The following is a 21,052-nucleotide window of genomic DNA, read 5'->3' as shown; positions in this document are numbered from 1 at the left end:
TGTCTTCGTTCCAGGGGTCAAAATAATACCATATTTAGAGGACATGCTTATCAAGGCCACATCTGCGAATCTGTTGCAACAGCACCTGACTCTTACCATCAGGATCCTGGAGCACCATGGATGGTTAATAAACCTAAAAAAATCACAGTTAATTCCCTGCCAGCGGGTGACCTTCCTAAGGGCTCATCATGGACACCAGAGAACAAAAGGTGTTTCTTCCGGAGGACAAGGCCAGGTCATTACGAGAAGTATCTGCACAGGTCCTGGCAACTCCCAGTCCAACCATTCACTTATGCATGCGTCTCCTAGGGAAGATGGTGTCTACCTTCAAGACAAGTCCTTACGGTCTGTTCCATTCCCGCTGCTTTCAGTGGGACCTCTTAACGAAGTGGTCAGGTCCCGATCTGCAGTTGGAACGCCAGAGGATACATTTGTCTTCCAAACCAAGGGTGTTTCTTCAGTGGTGATTGGTCCAGGATCACCTGGTGGTAGGCAGGTCCTTTGCCCCGTGGTCCTGGATCATAGTGACCACAGACGCCAGCTTGAGGGGGTGGGGGGCTGTGGCCCTTCACTTCCGGCTTCAAGGCCTTTAGTCGACTCAGGAGTCTTCCGTCTATAAACATTGTGGAATTGAATGACTCTTCGGGGGGCCCAGACCATGCGTCAGGGTTTTTCGATCAGGTTACAATCAGACAATGCCACAGCAGTGGATTATGTCAACAGACAGGACGGAACCAGAAGTACAGAAGCAATGGCAAAGGTGGCACAGATCTTCACCTGGGCGGAACAGAATGTTCCCTCAATCTCAGCGGTGTTCATCCCAGGCATCCAGAACTGGGAGGCAGATTATCTAAGCCGTCATGCAGTGATGCTGGGGGAGTGGTCACTTCATCCTGAGGTCTTCCAGTCGTTGATCCTAATATAGGGTCTCCCGGACCTGGCCCTCATGGTGTCAAGGCACAACAGGAAGGTCCCAAAATTCTGCGCTAGGGCGGTAGCCCTCAACCTCATGACAATGTCATGGGACTTCCGGTAGGGATATCTGCCCCCCCATACCAATGATTCACCGCGTTCTCAGACGAGTATGGCAAGGGGAACTCCCAGTGATACTAGTGGCTCCCCGTCTGTCCGTGGAGAGTATGGTATGCAGACATTATCTCAATGGCAGTAGGTCGAGTTCATCTTCCACTGCGAGACGACCTTCTCTAGGGCCCATTCCCATCAGGACTTGCCTCGGCTGACTAACGGCATGGCTGTTGAAGCCAGCATTTGGTGGTCTAGCGGATTCTCTCCTAGAGTTGTGAACACACTGTTGCGAGCTTGTAAGCCAGTTTGGGCTCGTATCTACCACCGCATCTAGTGCACTTATAAGAGGTGGTGTGAGAATAAGCCCTGCCATACGTCGTCCTTTCGTCTTCCTCGTTTAACGGCATTCCTCCAGGATGGCATGGATGCAGGTCTCCGTTTTGGGCTCTTTAAAAGTACAAATATCAGCCTTTCGTTTTTCTTTCACCTTCGATTGGCGGACATGCCAGATATTAGGACGTTTCTGCAGGGAGTCTTGCATATCCAACCGCCTTATGTCCCGCAGAAGGCACCATGGGATCTCAACCTGGTACTCGACATGCTTAAGGGGCCTCCTTTTGAACCGTTACATTCAGCAGATCCAAGGTTCTTAACGTGGAAAGTAGCGTTCCTTCTGTCGATTGCATCGGCTCGCAGAGTGTCAGATTTAGGAGCCATTTGTTGTCGTGAGCCATATTTGGTTTTTCATGAGGACAGAGCAGTTTTACGGACTATTCCTTTGTTCGCGCCAATGGTGGTATCGGCATTTCACATGAACCAAGAGATTGTGGTTCCAGTGTTTCAGACGGGGGCATCATCTTCCAGACAAAATTCGATGGGAGTATTTGGAAATGGTCAGGGCTCTCTGAATTTATGTGAGGAGGACCTCCCACATTCGACGCACAGAGTCTTTATTTATCCTTTTTGTTTCACATAAAAGAGCATGGCCAGCCTGAAAGCATTCTATTGCAAGATGGATTACTGCAACCATTAGGTAGGCTTACATCAGTACTAACAGACCTGTGCCAGGTCGACTTACTGCCCATTCCACCCGCTCAGTGGGTGCGTCTTGGGCAGCGAGAAATGGGGCCTCAGCTGACCAACTTTGCAGAGCAGCCATCTGTTCCTCGGTCCATACTTTTACAAAATTTTATCAATTCCATGTCTTTGCATCTACAGCTACGTGCCGGGCTGTCAGAGCGGTCCCACCCTTAGGGGGGCTGCTTCAGAAAGTGTCCATGGTAGCAGTGTCCCCCAGATAGGATGAAAGAGAAAAGAGGATTTTTATACTTACAATAAATCTGTTTCTCCGATTCCATTTGGGGGACACTGCGTTCCCTCCCTTCTGCTCTTCTGCTGTATGGTCTTTAGTTGTTTGGCCTATCTTCCTTGGGGCTTTATAATTAAACTGAGGAGCTACAGTGGGTTGCAGAGGATAGGGGTATGTCAGCGTTGATACATTAAACAAGTTAACTAGTTAAGTGCCAACTCCACGCTCCCCTCATACAACCCCATGGTAGCAGTGTCCCCCAAATGGAATCAGAGTAACGGATTTATCGCAAGTATAAAAATTCTCTTTTTCTGTGCGTTTATAGTAACTCATAGTAAACACCACACGTATCATTAGATCCGTTCCTTGTTAACTTTGGGAGTATGGAGATCTGATTTACGTGTGGTTTAAAATGAACGCACAATGCGCTCAGTATGTGTGCCTTAATGACTCAGGCCCAATGTGTGCACACCTTCCTACTTCCACACTCCTATAAAGGTTCAGCAAGCTCTTACAATTATATTTTTAACACTTATGCTGTATGCAGTTTTACATAATATCACCTGATGCTCGCACGCTTTCAGATAAAAACAAGGGAAAAACAATGATCATTCATGTGACAATAACAAGTTATGGCACCGGATATGGCAGCTGAAGCATATATGTTGAGTGTCCTGAGTTGTTTTTTTTTTTAAAATCTACCGTATCTGTATACAGATAACAAACCCTCTTACAAGTTCAGCAAAGACCAGGGGGTAAATGTATCAATATGCGGGTTCTTCAACACCCGCGTGTTCAGCCTCTTCCGCGATTAAATTTCAAGCGGCGCTGCATTGTAAAGGGTTAACTTCCCTTTACAATGCAGCGCCGCTTGAAATTTAATCGCGGAAGAGGCTGAACACGCGGGTGTTGAAGAACCCGCATATTGATACATTTACCCCCAGGTGTTTAGATTTGGTTATCATTGTCAAAATGATCTATACAGGACAATGGTGTAAGTGAAAAACATTTTGATGGAGTAAACCCCATGCTTTGCATCATACCAGCTCTCCATGTATTTTTTTTAATTTCAACAGATCTTAATCTCATTTTTTTATTAAATATCAACTATATATTATAGAGGAGAATAATAGTATCTTACCTGTGGCATATAAGAGAGCCACTGTAGAATGGTATACACTCCTTCAAAATCATCAGGCACCATAGTATGAGACACACCATTATTACACATGATCTGTACTCCTCCCAATTGGTTATTTGAGGTGTACACTTCACGACCCAAGACCTTAAACAGGAGAAGGTTTCATTATAAACACATTTTTATACAATGTTCCTTTTAGACACCAGTTGGCTCCCAAAAAGCACCCTAGGCCTAGGGCTATAGGACAAAACAGTCAAATCATACCCATTGTGGAGCTCATGAACAGTCTTGAAAACAGTATTAAATACACAGAATGGTATCTGACCTTGTTCAGGGCACTGGCACCAGTCAAGATTATATGGGAATTCTCCACTTGTATAACACGTTGGCCGAGTCTCACCAGGTAGGCTCCTATGCCAATTGCACGGCAAGTCACCTAAAAGGAAACAGAGCATGAGAATTTCTGCATAAGCTGATCAGAACAACAGAATAAAGGTCAAAACAGGACATGCAGAAGAGGACACATACCATGCTAATGGTAACAATCTCATTGTATGCCAGGGATGATTCTCCAGCAATTGTTCCTGATCCTCTCAAGTTCTCCACTCCAATTCCTTCCTCTTTTCCAATGATGTCAGTCAGCATATACCTGTGGAGAAGAAGCATGCATACAATATTCCTGGCAGGAGAGCTTACAATGCCAACGGCAAGTGATTCAATAGAAAATACCTACAAATGGGCATGTGAATATGCTGTTTCAACATGTATTAGCTTATGGAATAATGTTTGTAATTTCAGCTGACAAGATACAACTATCCTCTGTACATTATTTTTAGATAAAGGTTGAGTGAATTGCCTGACTCCAGACTGCACAACCATCAAGTAGGACCCCTACTGATATCCTAGAATTATTTTTAGGGTTGCACGCCTCCTGCGCCTAACAGGACAGGACACAACACAAGCTTTATTAAAAATAAAACAAAACACAAAAAAGCTGCGATTCCCTAACAGCAATCAGCTATTGCTTACTATTTGCAGTGTCAGAAAGTGGACAATAATGGAAGTGTCTGCCCTGTGTTTCCAATGCCAATACCATGCAGTTCTCTTTATTATGTTGGTGGCATGGGGCTGTGTTTGGTGGACATGGGACAATTATGTTGGCATGGAGCTGTATATATTGGAAAGACGAATCTATCTCATTGACATGGGTCTGGATAAAATGGTCTCCTGTGCAGTATATTTACACTTGACCATATTGTGAATAATAATTACTTACTTTAAGGCTGTATTGAGATATGTCTGGCTCACTAATTATATTGTTTTACACAATTCCACACATGACAGATAATTACATGTTACTGCTACATCCGTCACACCACATGTATCCTGCTTTGCAGTCATTATTTCCTTGATGTACATGAAGATTTTGAGGTTTGTGGTCTGGGAGATATTCAACTGTGATTTAGGGGTCATGTGTTGAAAAAGGTTTAGCACATTTGATCCAAGTACCAATAAAATATCAGCTGGTGTCTATGACAGTAACAATTGGGTAACTAGTTGATCTTGTGCCACCATCTTTTGCTACCTGACATGTCATCATGTGAAATACACTATGGAATGATTTACGCACTTTTATATTTATATATGGAGCTGAATCTATCATTGTTTTGTCTGAAATCTTTCTATCTCTAATTTACATCAGTGTCAGACACAGGTCTCCATGGCTACCACACTGTCCCCCCATGTATACATGGTAGCTAAATGACACCATCTATCATATACTCAATAAGGAGGCAACAAAATCACGCTAATTATGGTAAATGGACTGTGTTCACAGCAGGAAATGCAGTTAGGATCAATGCATTATTTAACCGCTTATTGTAAAGAAATCTTGGATTGATTGTAACCGTATAATATAATTTGGGCACATTGCAGGAGAACCTTTACCTTGATTCACCTTCATCTTCCACATGCTCACAGTGCACAGAATTCATAGAGCTGATCCGTGTATAGTCCTGAGGAGTCAGGTACAGATACCTGAAACCCTGGAGAGTGACAAGGAAGGCATCAGCCAGTTATGTTAGAAGAGACATTGTACAAGTGATCACTTTTTAAACCACGGAGACTGGAGGTTAAGGGGGTCAATTAGAGTTAGAGGCAAGCCCCATTACTTAGCATAAAATACACGTCTTCATACTGCAATAGCGCAACATAAATGTGTTTCCTTGCATTCATATTTAGATTTTTTTATAGCCCTGACTTGTGCTTTCTTTGCGTCTGGAAAAACAGAACAGGAGCAGGAAGGAGCGTGTAAGAGTTAAGTACAAGCCAGGGTGATGAGTATGCCGCCACATCATGACACAATAAAAGAGTTTTTCGATGCGCTCTAAATATATCTGCATGCGGATATGTGCAATTGAAAACAAAAAACAAGTAAAAGCGCTTTTTTGTGGCATGCATTTCACGCCTGTAAATGCGCCCAACTCTAAATTACCCTTTAAAAGTTTTATTTAGTGCATTAGGTCAAACACAAACTAAGTTGCTGACAGAGAACAAAATAAAAAAATCTGAAGAATGGTAATCAATTCCTGCAAATAAATCTACTTATCTGAAAGGACCCTCCAAAAGTTCTCCTATCCACACTTGTCAAGGGGGCTGTACACCTGTCATCTAGACCATTTCACACTTATGAACGGCCTGAAATATATGCTATATCAGTCCCTTTTACTCACCTTGTAAGGATCAGAGGGGTCATTCCAAGCCACGTGAAACATGTGTCTGAGCTCCTCTGCCAGTCCTATCCGAGCACCACTGTTAGCTGCAATATAAATTCGTGGGATCCCTTCCTTCCTAGCAAGCTCTGAAGCTAGCAGAAAAAGCAGATCTTCCTCTGGCCCAAAAGAGCCAATCTTGTAGGTGATGTCATTGCAGATTACAATGATGTCCCGTCCTATTGGGTACTCAGGAGTTTTAATCTTCATCTTGAACGCCACCATTCCAACCTAATACAGAGAGAGAGAATTAATATAGAGCACAAATAAAGACTTGAAAAACTTTATTGCAGCATAGAAAAAACAAAGTTACATACAACTGGCATATATGGTTTGTCAATCCTCTTTTTATTATATTTTGTAATGGTAACAAGACGCAGCAAGCAAAAAAAAGTCAAGTTTGTTAATACATTGCCTAACTTATTTTTATTTTTGTATGTAAATAAAACCAATTTTTGAGGTTGGATGCACTGTGACTGCTAAATCACTAGGAGTAGTACATCAACAAGGTTCCATAAAGTAAGTCATTGTCTCAAGATGCTTACATACCTGTCCTCTACATTTCAATATTTTATTCTTATTTTTATTTTTTTAAGTAACATCTTTATTAGTTATACTTGTATACGTTCCTATAATTCATTGATAAACAGACATAGCAGCTTCAGTATAGAAAATTAACTAAATCCCTTTACAAAAGAACTGAGTGGTAGTCATCCATGTTTTATTAAACCAGAAAAGCCTTACACAACGGGGGTAATATACAAAGAATAACAGCAACCAAGGAGCAGTGTGTAATCATATTTAAATACACTATATAGCTCGATTTGCACAGGTGAACCTAGATTTACACCAATTCACATTGGAGTGCCGAGCAAGATGGTGGCAATTGCACAAGAGCAGTAGCGTAAGGGCGGTCCATGCCAAGATTATTGAAATCATAAAGGGGTGGAGAGTATGGTTTTTATAGGGGCATTCCTCCATTTCTACTCTGTAAAAGAACTGGAGGAGAACAGGTCTCATCCGACACTTTAAACAATGTAAAAAGAAAAGCAGTAAAGGGCCACAAGCACTTTAGCAGCACTCTTAGAGGCATATTCAATTACGATCCGATCCGCGGTAACGCGCGTTACCGCGGAAAATGCACAGTACGGCCGTTAATACGGTACCGCAATAACGCGGATTTTCGTACGCAGCCCTATGGGCTGCGAACGAAAATCCACATTAATGCGGTACCGCGGATTAGGTTCGCGGCCGTTCCGGCGCGATCCCGCGGATTGGGATCGTAATTGAATATGCCCCTTAGTTTGCGAAGGTGTATGGTGAGAGTGGAGAGTAGGTGTGCACCTGGATGGGTGCTAGACGTGACACATAGGTGCAACAAAATCATGGCGCTTTGCATTGTGCAACCAGTGAGCTATAATCGGGTTCCTATTGTTTTTACAATATTTCATGTGTTCAACCAAATTGTTAAGCCTATTTAAATAGGGCCCTATTATCATTAGAAAAACAAGCCATCATAGCTGAACTATTTATTCAGAGCATGGTGGTTCTTTATATGACAGGATGTATTTCATTATGTACTTGATCAAAGATAACAAGTGTGTACAATGAAATGAGTTACCTCATTTCCACCAGGCAACCTGTTCATCTGAACCAACTGACCCTGGGTATCAAGGACCAACTCTGTGTAGGTGAGGATATCTGTGACATCAGGTTCTCCTGAACCCCAGAGTTTAAATAAAGCCTGCAAAAAAAAGAAAAGAAAAAGAAATCACAACAACTTGTAATTAAAGAAAGACTGTCGAGAGGTTTGCACATAACACCTGTAACTTATAAAATGACAATTAGAGGGTTGAAACTACTGACCAGAAAACAGACAAATTCACAGATTTATCTATCATAACAAAATATCACTATCTGCCTTACCTGCCTGAACATCTCTGGGAAATCATACACGTAGGTGGTTCCTAGGGACTGAGCCTGGAATCTTTTAGACTGCAACAGATCCTTGGTCACATAGGGGGTATTGATCAGCATCCCGTGCATGTGTCCATGCTTATCACCATATGAATTAAACATGATCTGTTAAGGGGAAAACAATGTGACTACAAGCAATGCAACTGAAATGAAATTGTAATTCCAATAAGCAGAGATCCTTAGCTTCAATAATCCAGTAAAATATTTTGCTGCATGCAGGTAATGTACTGTTTGCCAAACCAGATACACAAGAGGAAAAGATGAATGAGTATTATGTCATGATGTTTACAGAACTCTTCTGTTACAAAGACAGGTGTACATTATGTGCGTTAATAAGCTACATTCGTTTACTAGAGATATTACTGCACACAGTGATTTCCAAATAAATACATAAAAGGTCTTATCCAAGTACCACGTGGTCACAGGCACACAACACGTTTCTCCAATGACTTTCTTGAGTTAATCCTTCAATTATTTTTTTTCTTGTAGACCAAATAAAATTGATACAAGATAACATATACAACCTAAATGCTTAAACACCCAGTAATAGTCAGTTTTAGCTATAACCAAGTGTCATTGTATATTTTCTAAGTTTCCAAGTTACTACATTTTTTGCACAATTGGAGAATATGGCATATGTGTGCTAAGAATGTGGACTTTAATCATCATGTACTTATCTACTATATCACAGCTGTATGTTTGTTTACAATGCCAAGTCAAACATGCAATGTAAACATACTTAATTTATAAAGAACACTGGCATGAAATATATAGGTTGGGTGTATTTACAGTAGTAGCTATGTAAGAGGAAGTCCGCCACTCTACAAGAAAAACGAGTACCCCCACCATTTTGACACAGAACACATAACATGATGTTTGCCCTGCTCAGAAAAAGTAGATTTTTACTCACCATAAAATCAACTTTTCTGACTCACTTAGAAAAAACTGAGGTATCTACAGCAGAGGAGGGGCATAGTAGACGAGGAGAGTGAAGATCGAAGAAGTTGATAAGTGCCTAAACTCCTAGCCCCACTACTGTACCCTAATGTATCACAGTGTCCCCCAATGGCAGGAAACCAACAATGGTAAACAATGGTAAAACCAATTTCCACGTATCCTGATACAAGCGAGGGAGCATCAGGAGTCTGAATTATAGGAAAATCAGTATTCAGAGTAAAATTTTAGAGCAGAAAAAATTGAACAGTATAGGCAAACCCATGTCTCTTATATTTCAAAATTGTGAAAACGTATACCAAATGAAGAGTCTGTTCAGGGGGGCTGGGAGGACCAACAGACCCTTTTTACTTATTTTGGTGAATGTTGTATTACTCACGTGTCCAGTGCTGGGGTCTGTCACTTCTTTATAAAGGCTCATATCTAGATAGTAACCAGACTCATTTGTCAGAAACAGACGGATAGGTATGGCCTTGCCTACTGGATTTAACCTGATGTTGATCTTCACTTCAGCTTGAAGTACACGTAGCTTCCACAAGCGGCTGCCATATCTCATGACCATAGAGCGGACCGACTCCTCGATCTAGTGGAAGAGGTTACAAAGGGTGACATATTATGCAGAAAGTCTGGACAGTGATGTTGTGATTGACAGAAGTGATGTTGAAGAGGTGTTTATTAGTCTGTGCTATAATGTATCCTTAAAGAAATATAACAGCTATATGTAATAAAGACCTTTCCAGAAAGATGCAGAAAAGACAATGATTGGTTCTCTTTGCACGCTTATGTATAGGGGTACCATAGTTAGATTTTACTTGAATAAATTTTTATTGAGTTTTTCAAAGTTAAATGGGGTACAGAAAAAAGAAAGGGTGACAGGCACAGTTGAGGGAACAAACAAAAGGGTAAAAAAAAGGGGGGGGGGGGGAGTCACTCAGTTGAAACAGCGATCTTATAACATGCACGTTACTTTAAGAGGCAGAAATAAAATATACACATTGGTCTTTCTCATAGTACACCAGATGCGGAGATATTAGTACCTAGGTAGCTCAGATAACACACAGGCAGAGCCTATTCGTTAGGCTGGGGTTCCACGATGAGGGCTGCTGGGGAGGGAGAGGGTGAAGTATTTGAAGCTACTTGTGCTCTACCGGTGCCCTCTGTAAAATATTCGTGCCAGCTAAACCATTTGAAAATTGGATTGGAGGCGGATGACGTATAGGGCACATCGCTGTTTCCATTACAAAACTATACTGGATCTTAGACACGACCTTAGTGATGCTGAGGGGAGTAGGAGACTTCCAGTTCTGAGCTATTGCTGCTCTAGTGGCTATTAGTATGTGTCCTAATACATAGCGCTTATAGCTAGGAATCACAGGCTGATATATATGTAGGAGGGCTACCTTCGGATCAAGAGTGACAGAAACTCGCAGGACCTCCGAAATCAAAGCGGATACCTCGCCCCAGAACGTCTGGATCACCGGGCATGTCCAAAAGACATGATAAACATCTGCTATCTGACCACATTGACGCCAGCAGAATTTAGACTGACTTGGCCATATCTTATGAAGGCGATCCGGGGTGAGAGAGAGCCGATTGAGGAGCTTAACATGCATTTCGGTGTGATTGATGCATCTAGACATGCGGTGTGAGGAAATGTAGATCTTTTCCCACTGCTGGAGGGAAAAGTCATACCAATATCTGCTTCCCAACGTGCCTGAGTCGGAGTCTTGGAGGCTGGGACCAGGGACTGGAAATAGCGGTACCAGAATGTTATTCCTCCCCTACTACCCGCCTTTGTTAATCTATCTAGGACCTGAGCTGGTAATGTAGACAAAGCATGGGAGGTCCTGGAGGCTGCCCCCACCATAGTTAGATTTTAAAATAACTTTTGTAATGATATTTTGTGACTGCATAGGTGCAGAGCAACTGTCTTTGTTCTGGCAGTAAGTGGAGTGGTTGAACTGGTTTTGTAGCAAAGTTCTCACCTTTTTGTATAAGTGAATCAGTATGACAGAGCGGGTACTAGGGCGAGGAGGAGGGGGTGATATTTCAATTGTAAGATTTTTTATTTTTATTCATTATTGATTAACTTTTTTTTTTCATCAGAGGCAATAAGGGACTTGATCCAGGTTCCCACTATAAGGTCAGATAGGACAGGGTTAAGGTGAAATCTTACATCCACATAGCAAGTTGGTAGAATACAAAGTAAAGTTGAAAAAAAGAGGTTCACTAAGTTTAACCTATCATAAATTCTAGTTGTTTTAATTCACAGGAAGCCATTTTCACTAGTATAAAGGTGTGTGCAGTTATTCCTATGTCAAGACAAGTTAAAAGGAAGGAATGAAGAAGCAACCTTAGAAGGGTCCATGATGACAGTGGGGACAAAGTTGAGGAAGATGTGGTTGCAGTCTGTGCGGACACCACTGGTGTTATTAAAAGCAACTTCTAGTTCATCCATAGCCTCCAGCAAAAGACGCTCCCCTTCATTCTGCAGGTACTCAAATGACGCCTCCTAAAAAGGGACAAATATCTTCAGTTAGAACATGTCCTCTACACTGTTATTGTCTTATGTTGTCTTAGCTCATTTGTATAACCAGTTGTTTTCTATTTGTGTTTTTAAAGAAATGAAAACCTTTAAAAAAAAAAACGTAATAATGTAAACACTTAGATTTAATCAAATACCTCTAGTTTAATCTATTAAAATCTAAATTTAGACTTTAAGCAGCATTTTTTGAGCCTGATCAACAAGTGGTAATTTTTAAAACACAATATAGTTCTGAGATGGTTCAATCTAGAAACACATCGAGCTTTGTAAGTGCTTGTCCATAAGTGGAATATTTGCTTTGCCTGCCAAACAGAGCACAATGTGGGTATACCACCAGATAAATACCTCTGGCATATTACATTACTGTCTATGTGGACAGTGTAAGCAGCACGGAAGTAACTGCAAGAAAATAGTGTCTGTATCATTTATCCTGGTTACCTGGCTTGTGCCTCATCTGAGAGGACAGTGTACATATGACATAGGGTTTTATATTCGCACTAAGCTCTAGGACAGCACTTACAATCCAGAGTGAATCATAGAAAAATCCAGCACTGTCTTCTGTGTCAGATCCAGAAACTAAGACAGAGATCCAGAACTCTCAGAGACAGTCTGCAGCAAGGAAACTGCCCTATAGGTTTTCTAATAGTCAAGAACCTCTATAACTACCGTAGATCTTTTGTAGCAGGAGATTGTCCAAGATAATATAATTGCGGTTCCTGGAAGTTTAACAGAAAATGACAGTTTAATAAAGCAGTTACCTTTGTGACAAGGTCAGAATGTCGAATGATGGCTCGAATGAAGAACCTGTAATCTGTCACCTCTATACCGGCTGCTACTTTAGCTGCTCCAAGATAGAGGTGCATCTTTTGGTTGGCACATGGGACTGCAGTCAGATCAAAGTTACGCATTCTATTAAGCTCCAGCTGAAAGGCTAGAGCCGGTTCCAGATGTCTGTAAATTCGATCCTCTGCAAACTAAGCAAAGAAGAGAACAAGACTTCATAATTCTTTTAAATCGATGTACAGAAAAAAGGCTTTCACATTTATCTAAAGAGAGTACAATGGGCAAACCTCATCTCTTGCTCTAAATGTGAAGAACTTTGGAAACTCTCTCTGAAAGAGAATAAACAGTAATTAATTTTATTTGGAACTTTAAAAGAAAGATTTAGTGTACCATCAAATTAGTCTGCTTAGACTCCACATGATCCAGTCATTCACAGCCCCAACCCAGATCACCATAGTTACCCGTTTGGCCACCCTAACGACCATCAGTGACTGTGTCTTTACTAACCTGTTGGGCAATTAAGAAAGTAATTCTTCGAAGTCCATAATCCACCAAAATGTTTTTCTGTAGACACAAAGAGAGATTTATATAAATTTACATTGGGCAAGGGGCAAACCACTAACAAAGCAAGTTCCAGAGAAGGATCCCAAATATTCCAGCCACCCCAAAACCACATAACAGTCCATATACATGACATTAAAAAAAAAAACAAAAAACTAGGTAGCCTGGTGGTTATGTTCACTATGTAGATTTGTGAGATATTTTTTTCTTCTGACCTCTTCACTTTTGCAATGTGCTCTTGTGTACTCTTGCATATTGTGTACACCCCCTTGTTATAAGAAGTTCAATAAAAACCATAAATATATAATAATCCTTTCCCATATTACTGTTCATACCTTTGACTGAGAGAAAGTTCTAAACATCGTCACCAGCTCTTCATCCTCTATGCGGTCTGCAGACTTTATAGCCACATTCAGAATGTGGATGGGCTCCTCACGAATGTTCTGAGAACATGAGAAGTTAGGTAAGCTCTATGTCAGACTTGTGCAAATTGTATGCTACATTTTAATAATATCAACACTGTTCAGTGTTTAAAATGCTTCTTGTACATTTTTTATTAGTATATTTTAAGATCACTCGGTTCAAATGTAATAAATAAGCTTTATATTATGCCATCAAATGAGTCCATGTACAGTCTCTGTAAATTGGCAGATATACGATGCAACAACATTACATCAGCTGCTTGTGTTATTCTGCTGTTCTTAAAACCTTAAGGTTGAAAATGAGACTATGTAATAAACTAATCAAATGCTGGACAATGACAAGAGGTAGGCAGAAGAGGCAGTTGTCTTGTGCACAACAATGGACTACAGCTCCGAGTTTTGATTGTCTGGAACACATTTCACTGCTCACAGTGTCCGATTTCTAGAGCAAACTATATTGAATTTGTAGTCACAAGCACATTCAGGTGAATGAAAAGCTTGTCAACAGCTTTAATAAGCACAGACCATGTCATAGTGTTATGTGCGTGTGTGTTTGTGGAGAGGGGATGGACGTAGTGATGAATCTTTGCTTTGTAAGCCAATAATATGTGTCCTAGCATTGACCACATTGGATGATGTGGCAAATACCTTGTTGTCTTCTTCATCATAAAAAGTGGATCGGGCCTCGCTGAACAAGGGGCTATCTAGAGGAGGGTCTGCAAAGCAGGAAATGACGTCATCAAAGTTCCTAAAGAAGAGACATTTGTTACAACTGAGAGAACTCTATTCTGAATTGAAGTTTCATTGTGATGTCAACGTTTCTATCAGCCCAACACTATAAACGTTAGTGCATTCATGAAATATCAAAGTAAAGACATTTTAAATGAAATAAGTAGATACAGATGGAAAACGATGTTATGTAAATTATTACATTATTTTACATTGGAGTGAGGTGAAACATAACCTAAACTCAAACTAACGTTGCACTAACTCTAATTGGGAGAAATATGCTGCTTGTACTGGGAATGTAAAAGTTCAGCCCATGTTCTAACATCACCTTGTGAAATCTTCAAATTTGTCAAAAGCCACCATAACGCCCATCCTCTGGCACAGGGGAGAGAAACCGCTGTCCATAAAGAGCTCACTGCTCTGGCGGTTTATCTCTAGATGTGTGGCGCTGATCGGCAGAGACATCCTACAGAGGAAGACATGAGACCATGAAAGACAAGGATCCTTTCTACAAAACCATTGTGATGTAACATGTTCTAAAATAAGCTCAGAGTCAGGATTATAGTGTTCTACGGGGAATACACTAGAATGGGGAATACACCAGCAATGGAATTAAGAAATGCAATACCAAAATGTAAAATAGGTAGTACACAAATCACAGCAGAGCCTTTAAGCTATGTGTAATATTTTTGTGATTCACATAAAATACCTTGTAGATTTGTTATTGTTAGTATAATATTAAGTTGATATTGATAGTTAGTAACAATAATATTAAAAAGTACAGATAAATATACATACGTCAGAACCAATTCTATATATTAAGAGGCTACCGCACCATGTACACCGGTCAACAGATTACATGTCAGTCATTTACAAGCAGGGCAACTTTATGACGAATAAAAGTAAAGTACAAGTTAAATGCTGAGAATGAAATATGCATTAAATAATAAAGACAATGCCGAAAAAAGAGAATTAGTTCACATAAAGGCTATTTTATGTAGTCTATCTTGAGTCATTGTTTAAAGCTTGGCCAAAGCTCACAACTGTAAAATGTACACAGTCCCTTCTTACAAGCAAAGCACTTAAGCGCCGTTTCATAAAATCCATGTATGTATTACCTAATGCCCACCCGCCCTGCAATCTGCCCAGTTACATTAAGAAATAACTGAAAGGGTATCAATCAGCAGCTCAATGATGCCTATGCTCATGACCGCTGCAATGGAAAAGAAAATGTAAAATACAAGTTGCTCATAAAATTATTTTGTATTATTACAAAATGTGTACATCAATTAGCAGAAAAAAAATTCAGACATAACAAATACTTCTATTAAGCAGCAGATCTTTTAATTAATTGTGCAGTAGTAGTATTTTTATGAGCATTCCAAGTATATTTGTTATATTAGAGCAATTTGTATTTAAAAGTAAAACTGTCTGTCAATACTGGCCCAATCATTTATGTAACAGCCAAAAGACAGCTATCATGTGGATCTTCTAGTAATGTCTCCTATCAGACACAGCTCTTACATTACAGCAGTAGGAATATCAGTAGTTTTTCCTGTGTGAATGGGATTTAGGCATCATGCTTAATGAGAGATTTGTAGCTAAACCATTACTGTGATGCTTCAGAGCACTGACTGACAATCCCGTACTATGCAATCTGGAAATGGAATAAAAAGTTATTGGCATCTTTAAAACAAATTAAAAAATGGTTCTGGCTACTTTGCCCAAATGTTGGGTCTGCTCAACCAGTTGACTTCCAGAGATCTCAGTGAATGGCAGCTCTTTCTGGCAGAGAAGGAATTAATTTTATTAGCAAGTAAAGGGAGCAAAGACCAGCATTAGCATCATATTACTTTCACATAAAAGAACCAACCGGATAAAAGTCAATAAAAGATGCGTGGTTAAAGCCCTTCGATAACTGGCCGAGGACAGCTTTAAAGCAAGAGCTGAAAGCACAAATTGCAGCGGTACTGAAAGAAATTGTACTAGGAACTGAAATATTTTTCATGCTACGAATAAAGAATTCTGCACTCATACCTGCTCAGTGTTGGGCTGATCTCTCTGTAATTAAATGGGCAAACAACAGGATGAGTGTCACAAGGAAGTTCAATCTTTAATGCTACATTTTTAAAATAAGTATTTATACCTAAAACTTCCAACTACAGCATCGCTTGCACCACACACCTGTAGCTTAAAAATCCTTTGATAGACAAATGAGAGTACTAAGGCATCTGGACTAAAATTGCAGTGGTCCTTCCTTTACAATCTATAATTGTTTTGCTTGTTTTTAACTTCATTTAATGCTTAACTTGAAACTATGGGGTGGGATTCAATTCCACACTGTGTGCCACAGAGTGCAGATAAAACATCCTATAACCAATCAGATCATCGGAATGTTCACAGTAGCAGATAAGTGTGCTTATTTGAGGGTAGGCAGTGACTGTCCACTTGTGTAACTGTACAAGTCATGGCAGGGCTCCATATGACAGGAGCAGTGTCATGATTTGTGGAGGAGAAAGGACACAAACAGGAAGCCACAGACAGAGTTTGATAGTGGAGAGCAGAGTTCCCCAACAGTACAGAGTAGCGATGAGAGGCTACTATCCACGGATGCATGAACACTGTAATGTTAAAACACAATAGGAAGTTCAAACATCTAACTTTAATTTTATTTGGATGGGCTCATACATATTCCTTTGTTATATATGCATGCTGTACACTAGTATAGAAAACACAGCAGCATATACCAATAGACTCATCGGTTTGCAGATGCATTGGAGAACTATGGTAGAACTGTGACATTGTAAAGGGCGTCTCTATGTGCAATCACAGCCGGAAAAAGGCCACAACTAAACAACCCAGGATTTCACTGCCATCCAGAGTCCTACAGTAATAACAACACCCTCCACCATATCCCCTCAACTATTAGCCCTGTCAATACACTGACAGCATGTGAACAAGTAGTGACTGGTAGCAACTGGTGTAGAAGAGTCAGGGGGGAGGGAAAGATGCTGAGCAGCTGTATGTCACTGCACTGATATACTCAGTGTATAAACATCATGGTGACCGGCAGCGACCCAGCATACCAGATACCTAAAAACATATAACCAGTATCTGCCAGTCACATCATAGACAGTGCATTACCAGCAGCTGCTGGTTGTAGATGAGGTAAGGTGAAAGAGTAAGAGGTATGCTGGCACTCAGCCGTTAAATGCCAGTTCATATCTGTATAAGTTCCCAATATTACTGTGGGCAGTCATCCCTTATGGATGATTAAGCTGAACGGCACAGTGCTTGTATCTAGTCAGGAATGTGAGGACACAGTGCTGGTTTCAAAGGAGTAAGGCTTGGGAGCACAGTGCTCGTATCAATAGAACCAATGCTTAGTTGGAACAATACTGAACTAATGAATATGGACAATGCTGGGGGTCGCAGGCCTAGTTACATTAATATTATAGGGATTGAGATTGTCTATAACTGTGGATATGTATGGCTACATTTCTATATGCAAAGCTTTAATGTCTGTACACATGCATGCTGCCCTGCATGTCTGTGTATGTGTCTTGCCATGTATGTATGAATTTCTGTTTTTATGCTTGTTTCAATGACTGTGCACATGTAGTTGCTTTATCTTTTATCTTTAGTAAACAAGTAAAATATATTGTAATGTGCTTTAGTTTACAATTATACATGGAATGACAGAAAGTGAAGCATTTTCTTTACTGAAAGTTCTTACAGCTATGCTGTTCTATGAGAATAACACCACTTAGAGAAACATGCCACCTAGTGGCTGTAGTTTTCAATGTAAAATAGCATTCTAAAATGATGATGTCAAAAGTCCACATTCCGAAAAAGTCACACATGTATAACTATTTTCTAAAATGTTTAACTGTAGTTTGCTATTATGGTGAGGCAGAAAGCGTTGCCTATGTTTTGTTTGAAAGAGATGCTTTTGCTATCAGGTTATTTTCTACACTAAGCTTAAGCAACCTGCTCTCGAGCTGTTGAAAGGCTACAATTCCCAACATGCCCTGACAGTGTCTGGTGTACACCAGCAGAAAGGGAAAGTTGCAATGGAAAGAAGGAATGACACTTAGTGGTTGCAACTAAACTTCACGCTTAAACAGAAGAAATAACATTTTCTTTAATACATCCGTCACTAGGTTACTGTGAGAGAGCTATTAAATGCTGATAATACAAATTACTGTCAGGAAAGGTAAAAATCAATGATGTAAGGCTGTATTTACTCCCTCTTGCGTGCTGCTTTAGGATTCCTTTCAGTCTTGACTATGTGTAACAACTCTTCCTGAGTTTAAAAAAAATAATGTACAGATAAGTCAAAACATAAAAATACACACGTATATCATTCCCCATAGTACATTGTTCTGGAAAAACAAATAAAAATGACAGATTTTCCTGAAATTTGTACTTATTTGTTGCTTCCCGTAACAGTATGTGTTATGTGTTTATTTAGCATGTTTAGGTTTAAGGGAGTTTGCAAAAACTGAAATCTGGGCCCAGGTTGAACTCAAAGACAGCACACAAGTAGAAACACAGCTGGATTAAACTACGTCTCGTAGTATCACAACCTCGTCTCTGACCAGGGGGAACCATACAAGTAAAAAGTTGAGAGTAACTGCAATTTTCTTGAGTTTAATATCAGAAGAACAGCTGTGAGTACATGAATTACTGTACCTGTTTGGATGAGAAGAGGGCAGCATGAACTGAAATTCCACCACACATGTGCCATCCAGAAGCTGATGGTGCTGCAGGCTGTTTAATTCATAGGCAATGTACCCCCTCCTCACATACACCTAAAATCACGTAAGTGTTAGACGTCAATTACATCATCACCTGTCCTCTAACATTTGTAAAGTCAAACCATACTTCGCACTGTATGTAAAATCAGGCAAAAGGTCACCAAGACTCAGATTCATTTTTATACACAATTATGTCACAGCAGTCTCCAAATGGTTTTGGAGACTGTCAGAGCAAGTATAATTTTATATGACATGCAGTATTATAAGTAGATGTTTAATACTACTGCAACAGGAGTATTGTGAAAAGAAATAAACACCACAAAAAATCTGAAGTGATTAAACATTGTTCCTTTTTAGTAGTATTCTGTACTTTTCTTTACCTACTAGCAGGCATTGACACTTAAAATATAGCATTGCTGCAAATGAATTTGTGTCCGAGTTTATATATAACAAAAAAAAGAAATAAAAAAAAAATAATAATAAAAAATATATATATATATATATATATATATATATATATATATATATATATATATATATATTTATTCCTGGTGACCACAGGTTACTGATTAAAGACCTTAAACCCCAAGTAGATGAATCCTCACCTCCAATGCAGCCATTCGGACCACCTGGTTAATATGATAGAAAAAATTTGGTAGAACATCGAAGATTGAAGTCTCAGACAGAATGAGTTTCTGGAACCAGAATAATGAGCATTATTGCACAGAACACGTAGCATGTACCAGATCAAATGACAGCCTTTAGCATCATAAAGGAGACACTTTTGTTGGAACTGTTCCTGTTGGGTTTTTGTTTGTTAAAAATATAAAAGTTTTTACAAATGACGGATTTCCCAATTGTACTTGTACAAAGGCCAGTTTCACATACAGCAATCACGTTTTATCCGACTGACCTTTAGGTTTTCTGGGCAGAACTGATGTCCATACAAGTCTATAGCAGAGAGGAAAATGGATTCCACTTGATTGTGCCTCAGTTCATAAGACGGAAGGTGAGAGGCGATCAGGACCTAGTGTGAGAGATACAGGGAATAACCATACAGATCAGTTGGGAGAGAATCCAATGGTCAGACTGGTGGGCTTTAATCAGTAGCCCAATAGCACAAATAACTACTGCATATTGCACAGCAGTTAGTGAAACATGTTTGCACTGCAGCAGTTACATAATAACTTCTACTTCGAAATTATTTCCCTTTACCCAGTATTTTATTCCTACTCTATGTCTAGCCCAAATTCCCACCTAGATGGCAGATTCTTTTTTAAATGTGAAATCTAAATGGATACTAATACCTTGTATAGAGGTTACACTGAGAAACATTTAAATTAAATGACCAAACTATATATCACATAGCATATATGTGGCCTGAGAGTCAGGATCAGAATATAATTCCAGGACTTACCTGTCGAGCCCTCAATGCAACCTTTGAATGTTCAGTCTTGCTCAGTTGGGTCAGTTCATTAAGAATGGTCATTAGCTCATCTGTAAGTGTTGGGTCTCGTCCACAAAGCTGATCCTGCATGGACAATGAGGATGATAATATATTAGTTGTCAGTTTGGTGCTCATGTCCAGATTTGACAAAATATCAAATACTTGGGCATGACTATTTTGGGTACCTTGTCCATAAAAAAAAAAAAAAAAAAAAAGAAAAGAAAAGAGAGTTTTACTTAAAAACATGATACAAACGACATCGTTTTCTTCCCCATAGCCACCAACCATCACACTAACATTTTCAGCATGATCAATCCTAACTGATTGGTTGCTATATGGATTACAGCACACTTTCATCCCTTTTGCTGCCACTGAGTGTAATGTAAAATTAAGCTCATGTTCCAGGCTAGTGACAAATAGAAGAATTAACCTAGATTTAAGGCTAGAAAATCCCCTTCTTGTGTGTGTAATACTGTATATAAAGGGCAAAAAAAGCCCCATGTATAATATATAACATCTCATACCTTTAAGCGAGTGTAATAGCTTTGTTTCTGAGCAACATCATACTGTGAGATGCCTATACTTGTTGTATACCAGTGATCTCCTGTATTGAGCTCCGCATCCTGA

General features: G+C 39.9%; 1 protein-coding gene across 3 annotated transcripts in view; it reads right to left on the bottom strand.

Moving 5' to 3' along the window:
• The window catches only part of ACACB (acetyl-CoA carboxylase beta), a 115,191-nt gene that overhangs the window by 12,649 nt on the left and 81,490 nt on the right, over nucleotides 1–21,052 (bottom strand). For 2 of the 3 annotated variants that reach the window (XM_075214207.1, XM_075214227.1), the window contains 20 exons: nucleotides 20,396–20,509; nucleotides 19,892–20,005; nucleotides 19,584–19,673; nucleotides 18,914–19,032; nucleotides 16,256–16,279; nucleotides 14,547–14,684; nucleotides 14,138–14,237; nucleotides 13,403–13,510; nucleotides 13,014–13,070; nucleotides 12,794–12,835; nucleotides 12,482–12,697; nucleotides 11,532–11,690; nucleotides 9,558–9,761; nucleotides 8,174–8,329; nucleotides 7,869–7,991; nucleotides 6,209–6,478; nucleotides 5,424–5,521; nucleotides 4,005–4,125; nucleotides 3,802–3,912; nucleotides 3,477–3,620 (listed from right to left, as the gene is read on the bottom strand). In XM_075214207.1, the coding sequence (XP_075070308.1) occupies nucleotides 3,477–3,620; nucleotides 3,802–3,912; nucleotides 4,005–4,125; nucleotides 5,424–5,521; nucleotides 6,209–6,478; nucleotides 7,869–7,991; nucleotides 8,174–8,329; nucleotides 9,558–9,761; nucleotides 11,532–11,690; nucleotides 12,482–12,697; nucleotides 12,794–12,835; nucleotides 13,014–13,070; nucleotides 13,403–13,510; nucleotides 14,138–14,237; nucleotides 14,547–14,684; nucleotides 16,256–16,279; nucleotides 18,914–19,032; nucleotides 19,584–19,673; nucleotides 19,892–20,005; nucleotides 20,396–20,509 (2,508 nt within the window). The remainder of the gene's footprint in view (nucleotides 1–3,476; nucleotides 3,621–3,801; nucleotides 3,913–4,004; nucleotides 4,126–5,423; nucleotides 5,522–6,208; nucleotides 6,479–7,868; nucleotides 7,992–8,173; nucleotides 8,330–9,557; nucleotides 9,762–11,531; nucleotides 11,691–12,481; nucleotides 12,698–12,793; nucleotides 12,836–13,013; nucleotides 13,071–13,402; nucleotides 13,511–14,137; nucleotides 14,238–14,546; nucleotides 14,685–16,255; nucleotides 16,280–18,913; nucleotides 19,033–19,583; nucleotides 19,674–19,891; nucleotides 20,006–20,395; nucleotides 20,510–21,052) is intronic. The other variant, XM_075214217.1, reaches the window with a different exon arrangement.

Source organism: Mixophyes fleayi, chromosome 1, assembly GCF_038048845.1.
Source record: "Mixophyes fleayi isolate aMixFle1 chromosome 1, aMixFle1.hap1, whole genome shotgun sequence".
In the NCBI taxonomy this organism is placed as follows: domain Eukaryota; kingdom Metazoa; phylum Chordata; class Amphibia; order Anura; family Limnodynastidae; genus Mixophyes; species Mixophyes fleayi.
The sequence above is the reverse complement of the archived record's forward strand: the minus strand, read 5'-3'. Positions and strand labels throughout refer to the sequence as shown.